This window comes from Fulmarus glacialis, unplaced genomic scaffold (genome assembly GCF_000690835.1).
Source record: "Fulmarus glacialis isolate BGI_N327 unplaced genomic scaffold, ASM69083v1 scaffold3158, whole genome shotgun sequence".
Classification (NCBI taxonomy): Eukaryota; Metazoa; Chordata; class Aves; order Procellariiformes; family Procellariidae; genus Fulmarus; species Fulmarus glacialis.
The window spans coordinates 1-22,848 of NW_009229947.1; the positions used below are offsets into that span (position 1 = coordinate 1).

The 22,848-nt window shown below is 41.1% G+C and overlaps 1 protein-coding gene across 1 annotated transcript; it reads left to right on the forward strand.

Moving 5' to 3' along the window:
- The first annotated feature begins 874 nt into the window (after window positions 1-874).
- Window positions 875-21,387, forward strand: MRPS5 (mitochondrial ribosomal protein S5). The gene is made up of 6 exons (XM_009584014.1): window positions 875-964; window positions 4,423-4,469; window positions 5,597-5,654; window positions 7,196-7,258; window positions 19,226-19,362; window positions 20,802-21,387. Exons 1-6 carry the CDS (start codon window positions 892-894, stop codon window positions 21,024-21,026), a joined length of 603 nt encoding a protein of 200 aa, XP_009582309.1. The 5' UTR covers window positions 875-891; the 3' UTR covers window positions 21,027-21,387.
- Window positions 21,388-22,848: the final 1,461 nt, after the last annotated feature.

A 22,848-nucleotide genomic window follows, 5' to 3' on the forward strand; every position in this document is an offset into this window, starting at 1 on the left:
GTCTATATTTAAATAAACATATATTTTAATATATAAACAAAACCAAGGAAACTAGAACAGGAGCTAGATGGACAAAGGATCTCAGGTGATATATTAGACCATTTAAGGTGGGCAACTATAAAGCAGTGACTTGCCAATAGTCACATAGGGAAGTCTGTAGCAGAGGCAGAAGCAAATTTAGATTTCCAGAACACTAATCTTAAGGCTACCTGTCTCCCCAGTCATTGTTGTGTCCCCCGACTCCAAACTAACTAGCTTTCTTCCATCTCTGCTTGAATTTCTTGCAGAGTTTCTGTAAACATTTCTAGTTCCAGGAATTAAATGTCATTTTCTTCTTCCCCTACCTTAAATGAAGTCGTCTTTTTAACAGCTGTCATTTCAGTAATGAGACTGCCTTCTGCAGTCTGCAAGTAGATTTCAATCCTAAGTTTTAACCCATGTAAAGCAACAACATGCCTTCAGCAATTCCTGAGGGTGCTTCTAAAATACGTTAAAATGTGAGGGGGGCAGTGAGGTATTAATGTCACTTTCAATTTTTTTCCATGTTTTTTCATCACGATTGAAATAATACATAAAGCTAGCAGCATTGAAACATTATCTGTTGTGCGGCTAACCACAACAGAGGGGTTATTTTAATGAAATTGTACTGAGGTAACAACTTCTGTGTCCGAGTATAGGTTTTTAGCAGCCTTTATGTATTTAATGCCTTGAAGCCAGTGTCCCACTGTAGATGATACCCATTGACAAAGACAGTATATATTGTAAGGTTTCATTACAGAGCTCTAATCCCTTTTTGGTGAACTGACTCTCTTTAAAAACAAAAATACAGCTGGACTGTGCCATAACAAGATGCTCTGTGTTTTTTTTCTTCAGGTGAAAAATGTGTTTTGTATGAAGGCAAAGGAAGGCAGAAAAAAATCAGTACGTGCATTAGTGGCTATTGGAAATGGTAAAGGGGCTGCAGGTATGTGTGTTTACAAATTAATCATTGTTTGTAATAGGACTTCATGAGGCATGGTGATTTAAAGGGACTTTTTTATACTTAAAAAAAAAAAAAAAAGGAAAATTTACCCTTTTTTCCACTGGGCAATATTGAAATACCTGTAAGAATTTTAAGTTTCATCTGTAAAAGTAAGCTTTATAATCAAATTATGTATGTATTCATTTGAACACTTTGTTCTGTATAAAAAAAAAAAAGAAATTGGGAAAAGTAGTAATATGTAATTAGATTTGAAGAATATTATTATCCAGTGGTAAAAACATTTTTTATTTAACTCTAGAGTAATCACTAGAACTAATCACTGGTAGATCCTACCAGAAGGGATCATCTATGCTTTCCTGTACACACTGTTTCTTTTTACTGTAGATACTATTTATGTTTAAAAAAAAAATCAACACCTGAAAGTATTCAGCCATGCTTATCTGCATTTGTTTCACCTAGCCTTAGGCACCCAGCTGCAGAGTATAGTTGTTTACTCTCAAGTCAAAGAAAAGAATTGGGCACCTGCAAAAGGTGCCTGGAATTGCAGGTGGGCTGACATGCACCAGGAAGTATTCATCCCCTTGCACTGATGGTGGAAGAAAACTCAGCTGAGTGCGATCTTCACAGAGGTGCCTGTGCTTGACTAAAATGAATCAGGGCCTCCATGGTTAGTAGAGCAGATAGAGTCATAAGGAAGTAGGATTCAGTGGATGTGGATTTGTCTTTCTGGTTTTTAAAATCACTTTCATGTTGTTGGGGTTCTTGGGGTTTTATTTTCATTTGCTCTAATGGCGGTGACCACTTTGCAGCAAAGGGCAGCATGACTGGTTGTGCGTTTTTCTGGGTTATTTTCTATTTTCTGGTCTATTTTCTATTTGGTGCTAATATTTCTAGGTAGAATTAATATAAATCTGGATGATTTTTTTTTTCTCTCTAAGTCTCAGGGGAGTCCCTTGGAAGTATTACTGCTTTTAGTTAAAAAGGGCTTGTTTACTGGTAGTCTCAGCTAGCATCTTGATTCAGAAATTCGTAATGAATCTGTCAAATCAGAAGACCCTAAGTTTTCCTACTGATTCAGCCTCCTTAGGAAGCTTTCTTGTTTTATTGAAGTTAATCAGAAAAAAAAAAATCCACTTTATGGGCTTCCTACAAATACCGCATCTACACTTTTAAGGAAAAATAGAATATTCAGGGCCCTTTGAGTCTGGTCTCATAGTAACTTCAGTGATCTGTGGCTTGACCATTTGTAGGCTTTCTCCATTATGACTCTTTATAATGGTCTCTTCAGCAAGCAATTTGAAGTCTAACCATAGAAGTGCTGTCTACGGCATAGAGTAAATAGGACAAATCAAAAGAAACATAAGGTTATGAAGGATCTTCTAATACAAGCTGTGGAAAGAGACCTTTTTCCTTTTCTTTCTCAGCAAGGACTGAAGAAAGAATACTGGTCAGAGGTGTTCAGTTTAGTTGTGATTTCCTTGTAATGGAACTCTAAGCAGTTATGCATGCAGGGTAGTGATGACCAAGCTATCTCTAAAAGCAATCAAACCATCTCAGTGCAGCATCTAACTTGGATTAACTAGCCCTGGATCCCAGCTGATATCATGGTACTGCTTCATATGTTAGTAAGATCACTCACAGGAAAGACACAGATGACAGATACCTGACATGTTGTGCCATGTTTCTCTCCCCAGAGGTTTGGAAAACACTGCAATAAGCAATGACAATTCTTTCTTAAAGTGAAGTGTTTAGCAATCTTGGCCAGAAGAGCCTTTGAGTTGGTCAGAATTGGTCTTTACAAAATGAGGAGAAAAGAATTCACTCTACTGCAGCTTTTTACAGGGTTGTATGCAACGTAAAAAGTTGCAAGAAAAATTCTTAGTTGAATCAGTTATTGCTGTTGATGGGAAACTCAGTGTAGAGAAGGCTGAAGTAGTTTTAATAACTCAGTGTAGAGAAGGCTGAAGTAGTTTCTGTGTTGTGGTTGCAAATTTTCTAAATGAGCAGGTGGCATTTAAAAAAAAATGAACAACCAGCCAACCAAAAGAAAACAGACAAGGCTGACAAGCACATATTAGTACTTCAGTGCAATGGTATAGCCAGGTATTGGATATATATTGGATATTACTGGATATATAATACTTAACAACATTACATACTGCTAAAGCAAAAGGAGACATTCCATGATGAGGTGGTCACTGTCACTGTCTTTTAAAAAAAAACAAAACCAAAAAACAAAACTGTCACTGTCTTTTTAAAAAATCTGTAAAGGCTAGCAGATATTCCCAGAAAGGTGTATTTTCTCTTAAGGATTTTCTGTTTCACTTTGTCAGTTACAAAAGTTATTGGGCATCCTTCATTTGACGGTATGTGCTTTGCTTTTGGTAGCCAGCTTTTGCGATGGGTCAGATTCCAAGACAGCATTAAAAAAGATAATGCTAATACCACTTAATTGTAAAGGCATCCATAAAGGAACTATGCAGCCACCCTGTACATTTCTCCTGTAATGTCTGCATGAAATTCATGAGTCAGTGTTGGCCAATGGGTCCAATCCCATTGATTTTTGGATTAGGCTTTTGGATACAGGTAACCCACAGCCCCAGCTGACACAACAGAAACATCAAAGGACCAAAGAAACTAGATCTGCTGATCTGAAGTTAAACAATTTTAATTCAATCTACCTTGACATTGTTGGACTACAGAGTTTGCAAAAACAGTTGTCACATCCTCGTATTCATTCCATACAGTCAGTTGATGCCCTGCTCTGAGCTGACTGCAAATACTCCGAGACTTCTGTGAAATCTCTTCATCGCTACCACAGTTCACCTGGTAAATAGGAATAGGTCTGAGGGTTCAGAAAGAATTAGGTAGCCATTTGTAAACTGGCAGTCTGTTTTTTCTCTGTTCTACAGGCATGCATTTTTTGCAGATGCACTATTCTGTTAAACCTGGTCTTCATATTCTCTATTTCGCTAATAGAAAACCAGTCTCCTTCTTTTGCTTCTAGGATCTTGGAGCTACTCTTTGTACAGACATAGTTGATATATCTGTATTGGCTTCCTTTTTTTTTTCTCCTCCCCTTCTTTCTTTTTAAGCAGAAGACTGGACTTTTTTTGGCTGAAGCAGTCACCACTATTCAATTGTTTGGAACAAGTTTGGACAAATACACAAGAGAAATAACTTAAGCCTTGTTTTTTATGTTTTCATTTGGCAACAAGCAATTGGCATCCAATTGTTAGGTATTCATAACTCCTAAACTGTTACTTTCTATGGTTTCTGTGGTTTTCTCTGGACTATTTTCTGAGTATGATCTCTGCAACGGAGTGGAAATAACAGGTACTAAACGTGGTTGTGAAGTTCTCTGTTTTTAACCCTTTGCTTTCTGAAGGTCCCGCCTCATGTATTTTTCAGTAATAAAATGACTCTTTTCTGTCTTGCAGGTTTTGCAATGGGGAAAGCAGGTGACAGGATGAATGCTTTACGGAAAGTATGTTGGTTGAATTATTTGTTGCTTGATGACAAGCAGGAATAATTCATACCTACACTTTTTTTTTTTAATAATCAGTATGTTTTGTAGTCTATGCAAAGAAGTAAGTCCATGTACATGATCTGTCCATCTTTATAAAAGTAATCATAGAATCATTTAGGTTGAAAAAGACCCTTAAGATCATTGAGGCCAACCATAAACCTAACAGTGCCAAGTCCACCACTAAACCATGTCCCTAAGCACCACATCTACATGTCTTTTAAATACCTCCAGGGATGGTGACTCAACCAATTCCCTGGGCAGCCTGTTCCAATGCTTGATAACCCTTTCAGTGAAGAATTTTTTCCTAATATCCAGTCTAAACCTCCCCTGGCGCAACTTGAGGCCATTTCCTCTCGCCCTATCACTTGCTACTTGGGAGAAGAGACTGACACCCACCTAGTTACAACCTCCTTTCAGGTAGTTGTAGAGAGCGATAAGGTCTCCCCTCAGCCTCCTTTTCTCCAGGCTAAACAAGCCCAGTTCCCTCAGCCGCTCCTCATAAGACTTGTTGTCTAGACTCTTCACCAGCTTTGTTGCTCTTCTTCGGACACGCATAATGAGGTTGCCCTGCAATGAGATTCTGTTAATGCACTCTTTATTTTCTTTCTCCTCCCTTTTCTATGGCCTATACCTATCCCTCCGTGCTCGCTTGTTTCCAATATCTATATAGCATACAATAGCAATCTGCTTATACAGTTGGTGTATAGGAATTTTTCTCTTACACATTTATAATGACCCTATTAAGGCTCCTTTAGTCTTCAAAATGTTACTTGTCCATCTACATTAATCTAGTTTATGTTGTAATGCTCAACTAAGCTATCAAAGTAGCAATGCTAAAATACACAAAGTTTGATAAAGTTGTTACTATATTGAGAAATCTTTTTAAATATTAAATTTGGTAAGAGAAAGCAGTTCTTTAAAGAGAACATTTTCATTTCCAAAAAGTAAATGGTTTAGATGTGGCAAACCTGTTTTCCGAAGTTTTCTTTCTTGCTTTTTTTCTGTCTAGTTAACTGAACAATGGTAAATTTCAAATACTTTGCAGAAAAATTCAAGAAAAAATATTTTCTGCTTTTATTCCATAGGCAAAGAATAAAGCAATAAGCTGCTTACATTTTATAGAGCGGTATCAGAATCACACAAGTAAGTATTATGATTTTTTTAGACGACTCCTTTAACTTCCAATAAGTACTGAATATACTAACAAGAACTGGTTGCAATTAGTTACAAAGCATAAAAAGATGTTAACTAAAACCTTTCTGATCTGATGCATTGTATTATTATTCTGCGTGCATTATTTTGTTTCTTCAGCATATTGTATGAAATCTTAGCCCCAGACTGTTTTAGCTAGACAGTGGTAATGTACATAGTCTGTCAGTCGCCGCGTAAAGTAAATCACCATTAGCTGGAATGAGTATGTGGTTTACTCTTTACTTTCACTTAGGCTTGTATCAATAGTTGTAGGAAGGTCCACGAAGAAAAGTTAAAATTATATAATACGAGATGTTGTTAAAATATTGAGAGATTTATCTCCCTTCTAGTCTCCTGCCTTTGCCATGTTTAAAATTTGGATACCTAATACATAGTATTTCAGGCTCTTTAAAAATGGGGGCGGGGGAGGGGGTAGTAGCAAGATTAGATCTCTGCTGGCACAATTTCAGTTAAGGAAGTCAAATACTGTCTGGGCATATCTTCTCTACAGTGAACTCCTCTGTGCTTTTCCCCTTTGTATGTCAGAGATATTGACTCAATCTTGTTGACTCAATCCATGTATGCTGACAAAGGCCAGCAGCTGGGAAGAATGTGGGCTGAAGAAGTCAGTCTGATGTTTCGTAGTAGCTTTTTGGTAATTCAATTTCATACCATACAAGTCCTCTCTGATGTCAGATGTGGTACCAATATACCAAATAACCAGTTATCTTTCAGAAAAATTTTGAAAGATAGTACCTTACAGAGTGTGTGTAGATAAATATTCAGTATAGTAAAACTTCAGTTTACAAATACAAAACTGCAGTTATCCTCATGAGTTTATTCCTTGAGCATTATTATTTCACACTAACAGACTGGGGATTTGATTAAAAACTGGTGGCGTTTCCACCATGCTTTCCATTCTACTTAACATAGAAGTTGTCTCTGAGCCATCTTGACTGCAGTGTTAGAATCCAATATGCAGAGACTGAGCCACTGAATTAGATGTATATAACAGCCACCCACCAGAGGATATGAGTTTGGGGTTCCTTTTGAAGCAGAGAGAAGCAGGAAGACTGGAATGGTAAATATTCTGTATGGAAAATCCAAGAACACTGAAGCCTGCGGGGAAAACTTAGGTTAAAAGCTGAATTATTATAAATACCTGATTATGAGGAAGAAGGTTAAATTGTATCACATGAGCTTACTTCAAAGCTAAATGATGATCATTTGAGTCATACAGACACTTCGTGTTTTTCTAGTGAAGCTTGGTTTTGTATACAATAGTAACATAGTATTCACAGATTTGTAAACATTCCTAATCTATTCCAGAAATTTACCTAAATTAACCCTTCTCTTTAAAGAACTCAGAGGAGAGTAAAACCAACTTCCCATTCACAGTTCCGCAAAAGAAAGGCACTCCTTAAATGTGCTAAGCTAAAGCTTTTCTAGAAGGAAGAATTTAGCTGTAATGCCTTTTTTTTTCTCCCCTCCAGTTTACCATGACGTTACAGTGAAATTTAAAAGCACAACCATCCGCATGAAGAAGCAAAACAAAGGTAATTAAAGCTGCGTGGAAATTTTGAAGTTTTATTAATTACTGACTGGTATTTATTTGATGTTATATTTGTGCAGTGTCTATTTACTTCAGAGACGGATCATTTGGTGCTAGTCTACCATGTTTCAAATGTTGAAGATGATAAATTACTTTTCATTAGAAATACCTACTGTTGATGACGTGGCTTTGTTATTGTAAATTGGGGTTTGACCCTCGTACACTGGTGGGAGTTCTCTTCCTGGTTTTCTTTCATGCTTCCTAAGTGTAGTTCCTTCAGCTCTAAATTATCTAGATGTGGAAAAGTCTAATCTAATAGCATAGATGTTGGAGGCAAAGGTCTTTAGAAAAACCCTGCAGGTTTCTTTTCCCACCATATGCCCTGCGCATGCTTTAGAGAACTGATAGGCTCATTCCATTAGTCTTCAGTGATTTTTAATCACTGTTTTCAAGACAAGATTGAGAGGTAGTTTAGTATGCAGTAGTGGGAGTGCTTTAAATGGGAATCAGAGTGCAAGGTGCATCTGTGTGCCTGTCGCTCCTAAACCCATACTGGGATAGCATGGGCAGATACCCTCCCTCAACTGCCTCAGACTACCTGTGGTCATGAGCTGGAGCCAGGACAGCATCCAGCCTGCTACTTCCTCGAGACCATAACTGCTTTATTTTCCCTAAAATCAAGAGCTCCCCATGTAGAAACTAGAGGAATTATCTACCCTGGTTGTTCACCATACCAGCACAAAGACCATCTCATTGTTACAGAGCAGCAGTGTTTTCATTTCTCCATCTTTACAAGCTGTTCTTCACTTTGATCCCAGTTGTAGTACAGGCAAATGCTTCTTTAGACTCCTATAGGTTAGGTGTGAGTAGTAGTGAGTCCATGCCTGGTAGCTCTCAGTTCACAGGTCTGTTCTTCCACAAAGCTACTGTTAAGTGATGTTAGATTTGCAGCTGCCTCCTCCAGCTGCTTCAGCCCTGGGCCCTCCTGCCCAACCACTGGACCCAGGGCCTCTGCTCAGGCTGAGGGATGCGTCTGTCACTTTCCCGTTTGCAGGTTCAATCAGTAGCGAAGCTGAGTATGCATCCCAGAGACACACGGACACACGCAGGCACACAGGACACTGACACGGTTGGCCACACTCAAGGCACTGCCTTCAACAGCACCTACGTACAGGACTCATAAACATAAACGTGGACAGCCAGGTCCCCACCTCCTCTTCAGGTGGCAGAGAGAGAAGATCACTGGTGCAGGCACACACAGCACTCTCCAGGTTCACAAGCACACACACATTTGCGGATCCCTTGAGTATCAGCACGGTCCCTCTGTCCGCCCAGCACCCCTGTCCAGATTCTGGGTCCTCTTACCCACTTCACAGGTCCCCTCCTCGCTGGCTTGTCCAGCTTGATGCTCACTAGCCAACACACGTGCACTCACACACTTGTCCCTCATGCACTCCACATTCACAAGTCCCCCTGGGGATACAAGCACGGACCCCCTGTCCTCCTGATACCCCAGCCCAGACCTGAGGTCCCCTTACTCACTGGCGAGTCCAACTTAAAGTTTGCTAGTGAAAACAAACGCACACCTCATGTACACCAGAACTGGGGAAGATACAGATGCTCTGCGCCCCCAGCAGCCACCACCAGGCAGACAGGCCTCGTGGTCCTGCTGCAGCCACTGGTGGGTTTGTATAGCACTATCGATTCTCACATCCCTCCCAGTCCAGGTCTCCCCTGGCTTACAGTCTTACCAATTGCAAAGTCCAGGTTGATCTTCCGGGAAGTGGCACCTGAAGTTTCTTGATAGCCCATCAATTAGTGGTGATGTTTGTTTCTTGTCATTGTCTCTATGTTTGTTTTGTCAAGGTCTGTCTCTGTATATTTTGTTTCTGGTTTCCCCCTTTTTCCTCAATTTCCCAACTGACAAGGTCCCCAATCAGATAACCTCACTAGAATAAACATTCTCACATGATCTCATCAATTAGTGTGGCTGACCAGGTTTGGTTTTCATCACTGCATCCCTTATCATTTGTCGGTCATGTTTGTGTCCCTGTATGATCTTGTCACTCTCCTTCAACATACCCTTACAGCTACCAGTCCTTTGGAAGTACTTGCAATTAAAAATACTTGCAGTCCACAGTAGTACTAAATCACTGACAATAGTTGTGAAGTATGGCAACTCATCATGTCTAGTGTCAACAGTTCTGCACCAGCAAGACACAGCACAGATTTTATCGTGGGACTGGAAATTGACAGAGGGCCATGACTGTGTTCCCCTCCCAGCTTCAGCCGAAGAGATACACAGCCCACCACACATTGTCCCTCAGTTGTGTGTATGCTGTCTCTAATAGCTTCCACGTGAACGCTGACCTTTCAAAGACACGTTGCTGACTTTCTGCTGTCCCTTTCCTCACCTTCAGAGCTGTTGCAATATCTGCTTTGCCAGTTGCAAATTACAGGGATGCATCCAGAGCAACCTTGTAAACTGCTGTCATGTTCTTCAGGATTGCAACATAAAAAAGTTTTAACACGTGAGGTAGTTTGGGGAGCTAAAGGTTCGCATTATTTCTAATGCATTGCGGTTTTCAGTGTGATCCATTTTACCTTCTAGGTCTTTCTGTTTTGAAGACCTGCAATGATAACATCAGGTCATTTCTTTGCATGAATCTTTTGAGTTAGACCTTTATGTACAAAGGTTTGATTTGACTTGTTTAGCCTAACTTTGCTTTCAGGACAGATAAGGGTAGCTGCTGTTCTATAGAAAACAGATGTAGTTTGCTGCTGAGCACTCTTAATTGGTCCTCTAGTTTTAATATACAAATAGGAAACTAATTCATTTACATGGCTTTGTAAATCACTTCAGTTTCATTATGATAAGATCTAAACTGCAATAGCATTTAATGATTAGCTTATAATAAGTCAGAAACTTGGGATAATTTTCCAGTCAGAACACTGTCACGTTCAGCTACTTAATTCATCAATTTCTACAACCTTTGAGTAAGCTGAAGCATTGATGTTTTGGACATACTATTTGATTTTGTGATCTGGTATTCTTGTTCTGCACTGTCACATTAGTAATGTGAGAATATAATTATTAATGTTCCAAGTTACTAATGTACTTTGAAAGCATCTAAAATTGCTATGAACCTTCAACACAATTTTATTAGTTAATGACATTTTGATTCTGGGATGAGGGGTTTTTTTAATCAGTGTGACAGTAAAGTGATAGCATGGGCTTAGAAAAATCTTTACAAGTTAGCAGGTATGGAGTCAGACTGTCTTATCATTTACGTTTCTGCAGTTTTTCTGCATTTAAGGGGCTCTCAAGGTGGTAAATTAGGTAATTGGGCTATAATTTTTAAGATCACCACTTAAAAGAAATTTCAGTTTAGTCTTCAGTATAGTGAATGAAAAACATGCACAGAGCAGGAGTAGCACAACTGAATTACATATTTGACCATGCACATTCAAACAAATAAAGCTATTACTGTTAAATGGTAAAGGAAGGTTCGCATTAGATGGTGTTATTTTCTTGTAGTGGAACATAGAATAAGACATACCTTCCTACCTCATCTGACATGTTACATTCGTGAACCTCAGAAGCAAGAACAATCAGGGTCACCTTATGATTAATTTTACCTCACCAGACGGTTGTCCTAATGTATTTCCATTTTTTTATTAGATTCGAGAAACAAACTGCCTCTCCACTACCTTCTCTTTTTCCCAGGAGGGATCCTTTTGTAGCTGACATACTACTATTTCCCTGCCCAGTGAGGCTTTTCCATTCAACTTATGCAGTAAGAATTGCATATCACAGAATGGTTGAGGTCGGAAGGGACCTCTGAGGGTTGTCTTGTCCAACCTTCAGCTCAAGCAGGGTCACACTTGTGACCATGTCCAGACAGCTTTTGAATATCTCCAAGGATAGAGACTCCACAAGCTCTAAAGGGAACCTGCGCCAGTGCTCGGTCACCCTCACTGTGAAAAAGTGTTTCCTGATGTTCAGATGGTCCCTCCCGTGTTTCAGTTTGCGCTCATTGCCTCCTGTCCTGTCACTGGGCACCACTGAAAAGAGCCTGGCTCCGTCCTCTTTGCACCCTCCCTTCAGATATTCATGTATATTGATAAGATACCCCCTGAGCCTTCTCTTCTCCAAGCTAAACAGGCCCATCTCTCTCAGCCTTTCCTGAGACGAGAAATGTTCTAGTCCCTTAATCATTTTCATGGCCCTTTGCTGGACTCTCTCCAGTATGTCCATGTCTCTCTTGTACTGGGGAGCCCAGAACTGGACACAGTGCTCCAGGTGTGTCTCACCAGTGCAGAGTATAGAGGGGAAGGATCACCTCCCTCAACCCACTGGCAAGAGTCCTCCTAACGCAGCCCAGGATGCTGTTGGCCTTTTTTGCTGCAAGGGCACATTGCTGGCTCATGGTCAACTTGGTGGACCAGGATCCCCTGAGCCCTTTTCTGCCAAGCTGCTTTTCAGCCGTTCAGCTGGTATATATTGGTGCATGCGGTTCATCCCCAGGTGCAGGACTTTGCACTTGCCGTTGTTGAACTTCATGAGGTTCCTGTCAGCCCATTTCTCCAGCCTGTCAAGGTCCCTCTGGATGGCAGCACGACCCTCTGATTTATCAGCCACTCCTCCCAGTTTTGTATCAGCAGCAAACTTGCTGAGGGTACACTCTGCCCCACCATCCAGATCCTTAATGCAGATGTTTAACGATGGGGCCCAGTATTGACCCCTGGGATACACCACTAGTTACCGGCCTCTAGAGGTGATGCCACTGATTACCACCCTTTGGGCCCGGCTGTTCAGCCAGTTTTCTATCCACCTCACTGTCTGCTCATCCAGCCCATACTTCATCAGCTTCTCTGTGAGGATCTTATGGGAGAAAGTGTCAAAAGCCTTACTGAAGTCAAGACAGATAATATCCACAGCTCTCCATTTCATCATAGAAGGTTATAAGGTTGGTCAAGCATGACTTACCCCTGGTGAATCCATGCTGACCACTCCTGATCACCTTCTTGTACGTCATGTGCCTGGAAATGGTTTCTAGAATTAGTTGTTGCATCAGCTTCCCAGGGATCTAGGTGAGGCTGACTAGCCTGTAGTTCCCTGGATCCTGCAGTACCTCAGTCTTTTCCATGTCCTGTGTCGCCAGGTCCCCTGCCCTATTCAGCAGTGAGCCCACATTTTTCCTAGTCTTCCTTTTGCCACTTAGATACTTATAGAAGCCCTTCTTGTCACTTTTGACATCCCTTTCCAGATTCAGTTGGGCTTTAGCATTCCTAACTGCATCTCTGTGTGCTCAGACAGTGTCTCTGTATTGTTCTCGGGTTACCTGTCACTGTTTCCATCTTTTTATGTTTGAGTTTTGCCAGGAGCATCTTGTTCATCCAGGCAGGCCTCCTGGCATTTTTGCCTGAGTTCCTGCTTGTTGGGATGGACCACTCCTGAGCTTAGAGGAGGTGATCCTTTAATATGACCAGCTTTCTTGGGCTCCTCTTCCCTCCAGGGCCTTATTCCACAGGACTCTTCCAAACAGATCCTTGAAGAGGATGAAGTCCAGCATTGTGGTCTTGATTTTCGCCCTGCTCCCTCCTCACAGGATCCTGTATGCCACCATCTCATAGTCACTGCAGCCAAGGCTGCCTTCAACCTTCACATCCCCAACAAGTCCTTCCTTGTTTGTGTGTATAAGGTCCGGCAGAGCACCTTTCCTTGTTGGTTTCTCTGTCACTTGAGCCAGGAAGTTGTTGTCAATGCACTCCAGGTATCTCACAGATGCTTATGCCCTTCTGTATTGTTTCTCTAGCACCTATGGGGGTGGTTGAAGTCCTCCATGAAGACGAGGGCTTGTGAATGTGAGGCTCCTTCTAGCTGTCTGTAGAAGGCTTCATCCACTTTTTCTTCCTGATCAGGTATCCTTTAGCAGACAGACATGCCCTACAATGTCACCCATATTGGTCTGCTTTTAAATCCTTACCCATAAGCTCTCAGTTGGCTCATCATCCATCCCCAGAGCAGAGAAGATCTCCAAGAATTACAGCTATTTTCTCACATAAAGGGCAACTCCACCTCCTTGTCTTCCCAACCTGTCCTTTTCTAAAGACTGTATCCATCTACTGTAGCACTCCATTTGTGTTGGCCATCCACGACGTCTCCGTGATTTCAACAAGACCATAAACGTGCAACTGCACACATCTCTTAATTCCTCATGTTCATTCTCCGTGCTGCATGCATTAGTGTACAGGCACTTCAGAGAGGCACCTTAGCATGCTAATTTCCCAGAAAGCACTTTTCCATAGCAGTGCCTTGCAGACACTTCCTTGCTTACATGCTAATGCTGGAGGTGACCCCACTCAAGCCCTGTTTTGATGATTTTTGCTTTCCCTTTCATTCACATCACTCCAGAACCTTTGTTTATTGACCCTGTCTGTCACCCCCTCAGAGGGCTGCTGATAACCCTTTCCCTCCCCTGTCATTCCTAGTTTAAAACCATCCTCATCAAGTCAGCAATCCTACTGGCAAAGATACCTTTGCCCCACTTAGTAAGGTGAATGCCGTCTCTCCCAAGCACAGACTGATCCTCAAACAAGGTCCCATTGTCACAGAAACCAAAACCCCATTGCCGACACCACCTCTGCAACCAATTGTTGACCTGCATTATCAGCACCCTCCTCCTTACACCCTTTCACTTTCTTGGCAGAGTTGAGAAGAATCACTATCTGGGCCCCCATGCCCCTGACTATTGCCCCCAGAGCTCTGTAGTCGCTTTTGATACTCTCCAGCTTGCTTCTGGCAGTATCATTGGTGCCTTCATGGAAGAACAGCAAGTGGTAATAGAGAGTCAGACAAACTTCAGCAGTCTCTCCACAACATCTGGGATCCAGGCCCCTGGCAAGCAGCAAACTTCTCTAGATGACAGGTCATGTCAGCAGATGGGTGCCTCTTCCCTGCAGCAGGGAGTTGCCCACGGCTATCAGTCACTGCTTCCTCCCAGTGGTCTTGCATTGTTCAGGGTCAGCTGGCCCAGATGCTTTGCTTTAAAGCACATCTGGCTCCTCCTCAGCCTTGAGGGCAGTGAACCTATTTCATAGTGGCAAGCCTTTAGGTGGAGCTGGAGCCCTCCTCTTGAAGCCCTCTAGCTTCCCTTCTTCACCTTCCCCGGAGGTTGCATTTGCTATTCTACTGGACTGTGCCTGTGTCCGCACTGCAGGTGGGGTTTAGTCCTCTTAAAGCTGTTAACACCATTGAGCAACATTTAACACATGTGAACACCATTGATTGATAATGCTTGGAAAAACATAAATAGCATGCATTTTGTTCTAGGCTTCAAATGTGCTGCAGCAGGATAATTCTGTTGATCTCTGGGGTTTTTTTTGTGGTCCATTATAATCCCCAGATCCTTTTTCTGTTGCTGTTCAGTCAGTCTCCTCTATTTTGTACTTGTGCTTTTGATTTCTCAGCAAAGCGCTCTGCATCTGTCTTTGTGAATTTCAGTGTTTTGGTTTCAAACTGTGTCTCCAGTTTGTCAGACCTACATTGACGTCTCCTGACCTCCAGTATGCTTGCAGCCTTTCCCAAGATTATATCCTCAACCCATTTTTTTCAGTCTCTGTTCCCCCATCCAAGTCGTCAACGAAGATACTTGCACGTATTAAAGCCATAACAAATCCACAACAGGATCCTATCTGGAAAATGCTCTTGGCCTGGCAGCAGACTGCTGCTAATGGGGATACATACTTTAATGATGATTTTGCCCGGTTCTTATTTCCCTAGTTTATTTCTGAGAGTATCATGCCAAACTGTGTCAGAATACAAGTCCAGTTCTGTCACATTAGCACCTTAGCCTTGGTAGCTTGTTGCTAGTGCTTTTGGCCAGTGCTTTGCCTTGTCCGAGTATCTTGTCAGCCTTCTCAGTTATACAACACATTCACATATATGCTAGTATCCTCCAAAAACCAGGAAACACTTTTCCACTTAATGAATATTTTCCCTGTTTTATAACTGATGGAACTAGTGATGGAACCGGTGCATTTCCTGAAACAGCTTTGATGTTGTCTAAGAAAAAATTGTGCTTATGTCCAGTGTGCTCTGGGCAGCAGGCATCGTTGGCCTTATTAAGAAGTGTAATGATAGATCAGTATGTAAAATTTTGTAGGTGAATTATGTATGTGTGTGTGTGTGTGTGAGACACTTACGTGCTCATGACCTGAAAACAAGCTGTGACGTTAGATCTGTCTATGCAAAATTGAGTTTTTAGGGATGGTATAGATAAAGCTCTTCCTGATTTTACCTTAGTCCCTGACAGGCTTGTGTGTTATACTCTAAGGGAAGGATTCATAGCAGCAGTGGGAGCTGGCTGTAATTTTAGAACAATTAAATGACTTATGGACATACTACAGAACAAGATTTAACTTGAGGCAGGCTCTGGACTTATGTCTGCCACCATTCCAGATAGCTCCTGTTTCTAGCACATGCCAGCTGGATGGAAACTACCGGGGATATTGCTCATCTGTGCTGCAGAATATGCTACCTTGTGGAGTGTGGACAGCTCTTAATCTTCATCTCTGACTTGTCTTTACAGTTACAGTAGTCATGAGACTACTCTGCTAGCCACATTGATACCTCTCTAAGTAGTGTAAATTAGTTCCTAATATGAATTAATAAGGGGAAATGCAAAACAGTTTGTCAAATACAGTTACATGGCTGTGAAGCCCAGCACCGATACCCTGTAGCTGTAATTAATAGGTACAAGAATAGTTTTCACATTAAACCATGGCATATGTAGACTGTCTTCACTTAAAGTAAAAAAGATTCCTTCTGTTTGCTGATGGCATTACAGCTGTATAGTTATGTATGCTGAAGCCTCTCGCTTTGCATAATTACTGCTGGCAGTTTATTTCCAGTTCCTGTACATAGGACTCAGGCAGCTATCTTAAATGATCGCAACAAAGCCTGATGTTTTAGTAGAAAAGATAAAGTCACTGTTATACTTAAACGTTGCTTTCTTGAATTTATTCCTAATCCCTGCAAACTGGAGAAAACCCCCATCATATAGTCAGTATTACATATTAGACAAGTGAAAATCCAAGTTAGAAAAGTAATGTAATGTCAACATGGGAATGTGAACTTAATTCAGAATAGTCCCTTAGTGTGGATTTAAAGTGGATGTTCTATTTCCAAACTCTTACTAGTGGCTACCCAGAAAATCTAATGTAGATTGCCCATAACAGGTTGTGTTAGTTTATAGGAAAGATACGTTTTAAATACTTCCTTTTGTTACCTTTGTATCTTTTTCAGTGTGAAAAAATTTGTTAGATTCAAATGACCCTGTTCTCCTACATAGGCCTCATTGAATTAAACCGCAGTAAGGCAGCGTGAGTGCCACAGACAAGTTAAAAATGTCTGAGCCCAACTTTTTCTCCACAGCTGGAGTTTGCAGTTGGAATCCTTTGCTTTTGTGTTTGGAATAAATTTTGTTCAGTGACTGACTGACTAGTTTGCTGGCTTCTGAGTTTCATGTGTTAACGGTGTGCAAGGTGGGAGAGACAAGGTGGGAGAAAAGCAGCAGTAAAATTGCCAAAATTAAATGCTTTAAGTCACTGAAAATGAAACTTTGACAAACTGCCTTTCAGAGGTAATTCACATGTAGTTGTGTCTAAAACTTGACTTTGTCTTGTAGCATAGAAAACAGTATTTTCTCAAATGGCAGAACAAATGGCTTTGGATGCTTATAGTTTCTTTTCTGATTATAGGTTAAAAGAAAAAGGGACATATTGGCACAATAAAACATGCAGCACTGGAATAGGGTTTTTTTTTTTCCTCATTTACTCAGCAGCAAGACTGTCCACAGAGTGGACTAATCAATAACCTGGCTTTTCAGCTTTTCAGTAAGATACATTAGAACTATCACAAACCAGTTTTTAAAGATTAATAGAGCTAGGCCACGTGAAACAAATCTCTCTGGGGAACAAGAGAGCAAAATTAGACTCCTCAAAAAATAACTCCTTCATTAAAATCTGGCAAGTCTAAGAAACCATTTGCAATTAATGCTAATGTACTATAATTATGCATTGGAGCTAATATAACACTCTGTGATGGAGATGGATACAGATGACATGCAAACCTCTGTTGTGTTTGTGGATTTTGAAATATGTTTGTCTCTCTTCCCCACTCACCTACAAATTTCAAGTTGTTACAGTTACAAGCTTTTGTAATTTGGCCTGTGGTTTCCACAGACACACACAAACTTTTTTCAATGATCTCATTGCTTTGAACAGCAAGTTGAAAGCAAATGAGTGTCACAACACTCGTTTGTTCTTTAAGCCTGATTAAAAGAATAGTTTTTTCTGGAAACATAGAGAGTATTTTGCTGTCTTTCCAATGTAGTTTTAACTCTGAGGAGTCTGTTACCTGCTTTATTTCCATTCCCCGTCCTTCACGTTGTGCCACTAATGTAATAACAAAGTGTAATTCATGCCAGTTGCTAGGCCAGGAGAAAGGAAGTGATGTCTCTGCACAGTATCTTGAGAATCTGTGCTGTCTTATTCTCTTGATAGTACATAGTATTCCGCTAGCTTTTGTAACCTGAAGAGGACAAGCATAACTTTTTCATGGCTGGTGGCTAGTGGCTGTTACCTTTTGCATAGACTGTGAAGCGGTGAATTGCTGTTGCTGAGTCGGGAGGCAAGTAACAGGTTCACATTTTGGAGATCAACTGCAAAGTGTGAATTTGGTATAAGTGGGTGCAATGATGCTTTCCTCAATTTGCAGGCAGCTTCAGTCCCACTTCCACTGCTCAAAGCTTTGCTTACCAAGAGCTGAATAAAATAAAAATGTGGTAGGTTTTATTTGGCTACCCAAAGGCCTGTGAGCAGCAAGAGACACCAGTGCCAGTGGGCACTCACCCTCTTTCCCAGCAGCTCTGTGTTTAGACCAGACTTTTCTGTTGGAGCATTACTGCCCACAGACTTAGTTGGACTTCCCTTTTCCTTCCCTCCCCAATTTCTCTGCCTGCTGTGTGTCTGATAGAGATCTTGAGCACAATCTGAAGCTTTAGGAAGGCACTGTAGGCCTCTTATCCAGCAGCAATCTCCCTGGGAATGAGAGACACTGACCTTGCTTCCACTGCAGGGTCCTTCTGGAAGGAAGCCGAAAGGACACCAGTGCTTGTGCATACCAATTGTTTTGAGCAGTAACTTCACCATAGGAGACCAGTTTAAATCACTCCGTCATCTATGTGAAACAGGACTTTAAAGTCAGATTTACCATCATTAGGAGTTACTGAAGCTGTCATTCAGCAGTTGGTCACCTGAAATGGCAAAGGAGGCGGTTTTGAAGCTATGTAGGTATTGCTTTTTAGAAGAGACAGTCTTGGTCGGGATCCAGTTACATTTAGATCCTCTCCCCTTGTAATGGCTTCTTTTTAATACTCTTTTAAGTAAACTTGTTGCCTTGCTTCTCTGCTATTTTTTTTATTATTATTATTTTTAGTTTTGGGAAGTACTAGAGTGTTATTTTTCTGCTGAGTGGGAGAAAGAAATTGCCTTTTGTTTGGTGAATGTTCCCAGGGTGATGGGGTATGTTTGTGGAAGAGTCTTCTAAAACTGCCAATGGTACTTCTAAGGAACACTACCCAAACTTGTGGTATTAAACAGTTCTTCAGGTTGCATTTTTTATGGTTTTATGTTTTGAGTTTATAGGTGGTGACATTTTCATTTGGTTTTGCAATATGTTAAGTAAGGTATATTTAGTATAAAAAACCCGTGATCTTTATGTTAGCATGGCTGCAAAGACTGGCAAGAATGGTCTTCCCAGAATGGTTTTGCTGTTTTTAAGATACAATGTGTTCTAACATGATAGGTAATAAAAATAACTGAGAGGTCTTAGTTCTCTCTTCTTCCTTAGCTAAGTTGTATGCTTACAAATAATCACATAATGCCAATTTTTTTTTTTCCCCAGGGTATGGTCTTCGTTGCCACCGAGCTATCATCACCATCTGCAAACTAATTGGCATTAAAGACATGTACGCCAAGGTTTCTGGATCCAAAAACTTGATTAACATTACCAGAGCTTTCTTTAAAGGCTTGACACAACAGGTAGATTGCACTCTCAGTTGTTCTATACATTAGGTCAAGGGACAGAATGGGATTGATATTGTAATAATTTGTGGTGAAACAGTTTATATTCTAGGCTTAAAATGAAGTAATTTTCCAAAGAGCAAACAAAATCAGCATGTAAATAATTCCTCAGCAGTTGTATGAAATTGTCCAGTCAGAAACAGCTGTATGTAACTCATACATACAGCCAAGTGCCTCCAGGGGACATCTGAATTTCCGGGCTTTCATTTGTAGTATTTTTGGTGACATTTGAAAAATCATGGGCCGAGGAAGTTATGGCCCAGCTTTGGTTGCTGCTGCTTGTTTGTCTGCATTCTAAGTTTTCATTGCCTAAGGACTGAATGTCACAGCTGCTTCTATCGCTAGTATAATTAAAATCTCTGAAATAAGTCAGGGAGATGGTGTCATTTCCTGTAACTCAAAGTTACAACGGAGATGTCTCTCTCTGAGCCAGCTGTCTGTAGTTGATGGAAAGATCCAACATGCAGCATTTCATCTGACTTCCTTTGAACACCAACCTTAGGATGAGTCAGTCCTTTAGAAATTCCTGGTTATCTCATTTGGTCGTAGAATCTTGGTAGCTGCAAGGATTTAGCTGCTTACATTCCCAATATAGCCCTGCAAAACTATAGTTGTCAAATCTGTCACCCCATCCTAGCCAACTTTTTCAGTTTAGCCTCAGGAGGGAAGGGAGTTATGATCCTCTTTGCCTAATGAGATAGTTACACATGCTTATCAGTATCTGAGGTTAAACAGACTTGAGGAAGTCTGTCATATATTTTCAATGCATTGTCTCTGAGAAGAGTCTTTCACAGAATTAATAGAAGAATAGAAGAAGGGCCTGCTGTATAGATTATTGCTTTCAGAGATGTGCGCTTGATAAATTTTCTTGACTGCCCTGAATGGGAAAAATTTCCTGTTCCCAGTAGACGTTTATTCTGTAAAATCTGTTAACAAAACAACTTGTATGCAAGGAAGAGGTACAGTTGAGAATAATGTTAAATTTATATGATTATATTAGCTAATATTACCTGTCAGGGCAGTAATAAGCACTTTACTGCTGTCAAAGCAAAATTTATATCCATATGAAGACACAAAAACATTACTGCACGTTACTAACACGCCAACATGCATCCTTATTAGCAGGATGTGCCTTTTCTGGCCAGATCCTTTCCAGAAGCAAGTTTCTCTGGGATGACATTGTAATGCTGGTATATCTGCAGTCTAGCTACCAAAATTAGCTCATTTGAAACCCATGAGGATGAGCCTGACGAGTCATTTAATTTATGCAGTGTTTAAACTGTTTATTAGTAAATTTTTTTTTTCCCCCCACCCCATATACCATGTAGAGTTTGACCTGAAGTAAACCAACATTGTGCATCATTTCTTTGATTGTCTTTTCTCTTTCCTACTTCCAGGAGACTCACCAACAGTTAGCAAATCAGAAGAGTCTCTATGTAGTGGAGTTCCGGGAGGAGCAGGGCCCTCTGCCCATCGTTGTGGCACTGCCTGAGGGGACTGTCCGTGAGGATCCCGAGCCTGAAGATGAGGTTCCAGACACAAAGCTGGAATGGAGTGAAGTGAAAGAAGCTCAAGGAATGAAGAAGTCTCCCTGGGCGAATGTCAGACGGACAGTATGGTAAAAGCTTCAGTCCCTCTGTCTCTTCTGCTCAGAGATGCAACTGGGAAAGCCCAGCCCAAATGGACAGGTCGTCTAGGCTTACATTTCAGAGGGCACCAATAGCTCTCTCATGCCATTCATATTGCTGCTCCCATTGCTACCATTCAGTAACACTGTTTGCTTTCCCACAATTCTTCTGACCACTGTTCGACTAGGGACATTCAGATGGAAACAGCCAGTGAACATGACTTCGACTTCAAGCATGTATTTACTCGATTCCTGAAGATGATGTTTAATCAACAGACCCCATGTTTCTTTCACAAGGTCTTGGGAAACTACTGAAAAGATAAAATTGTGAAAGCAATAAAGAATCCTCAGAATGAGTTCAGTGTAGGTTTGTTGGGGTCTTCTTTGCAAAATGCCAATGTATGGGAGATCTTGAAGCAAGCAGCAGTAGTGGGAGTTAATGTGTGCACTCTCCATCTCCCTCCCTAGGCTCACTCATTATGGTGGGGGAACTGTGAAATCAGAAGGTAGAAGTTGTGTGTCTTCCGGTGGGTGGGAAGGAAGGCAAGGTGATGGTGGGCAACAGTTGGAGTTGTGCAAACACTACTTATGCAAGTGAGGGAGTTCCCCACGTGAGGCAGAGCCCAAATATCTAAGGAAAGCCACCCCACAGTCTCCTGTGGGATACTGCAGTGTTTTGACTGGCATTGGAAATCCAGTCCAAAACCTGCAATCCAGCCTTTCTTAGAGTACTCTCCTCTGCATGTGCGTTGGGATAAGACCTAACTTCATTTTCTGCCAATTTGGTACTGAGCATAGCAGAGTCTTGGACTCTGACTTAGTTCTGACTTAGAAAGCGCTACAGCTGTCAGAGGATTAAAGGAGAAAGTCATGATACACACCAGCCTCTGACTGGAGATGGAGTAAACCCCTTCATGTAGCAGATCTCCAACTGAAGCACACAGAGGTATGTGCTAAATGCTAGATTAACTCACTGGTTGGAGGATCCATCACCCAAGTCCCACCAGAAGATAAACTCTGTATCCACATGCTAGGACACAATGCTCTACCTGGCAAAACCATGTTTTTGTCTTGGGCATGGCAAAATAAACAGTGGAACCGAACCCAAACAATGTTTTATCACAAAGTATTAGAGCAATCTAGGCTATAAAACAAGTCAGGATTTAGCTTCTGTGCCTCCCAGTCTGTGAGTGCTTGTCATGGCATTTCTCTGTATGCTAAAAGATGCTTGTACCACCTCTTTTGTTAGTACAGGAGAAGATACCGTAGAAATACTTCAAGACCAGCCTGGGAATTTACATTTGAAGTTCTGATGTTAAAAACATTTAGGAGCAATATTTTGCCTTGATTTCAATGCAGGTTTCTAAAGACAGCAGTCATGTATATACAAACAGGCATAGTGAATTTAATCGAGTTGTATCTCACTCTGGTAATGAAAATTCTAATTCAAAGGCCATGCCTGCTGATCAGTTGGTTGGAGGCTTTATTCCTGTTTGCCAGCTCAATCTAAATCCACCTTGAACAGGATTGCAAAGTGTTCAGTTTGCAAACTTTCTTGTAACCATCGTATCAAACTACTGTTTGAGAATATGTGCTCACATTTAGCTTGCATCTAACTGTTGAGCAAAATCAAGAATAAATAAACCTGGCCTAAAGGAATCAAATCTTGCTGCATTTAGATGACCTTCAGTTTGCTGCTGTCCTTGCAGAAACAGTGAGCTGAAGTGAGTTGGCTGTGCCACTGACCCAAAACAGCCTCAGTTTGGGTAGTAGAGAGAGCCCGAAGTGACTAACTGGATCAACTGTTTGTCATTTGC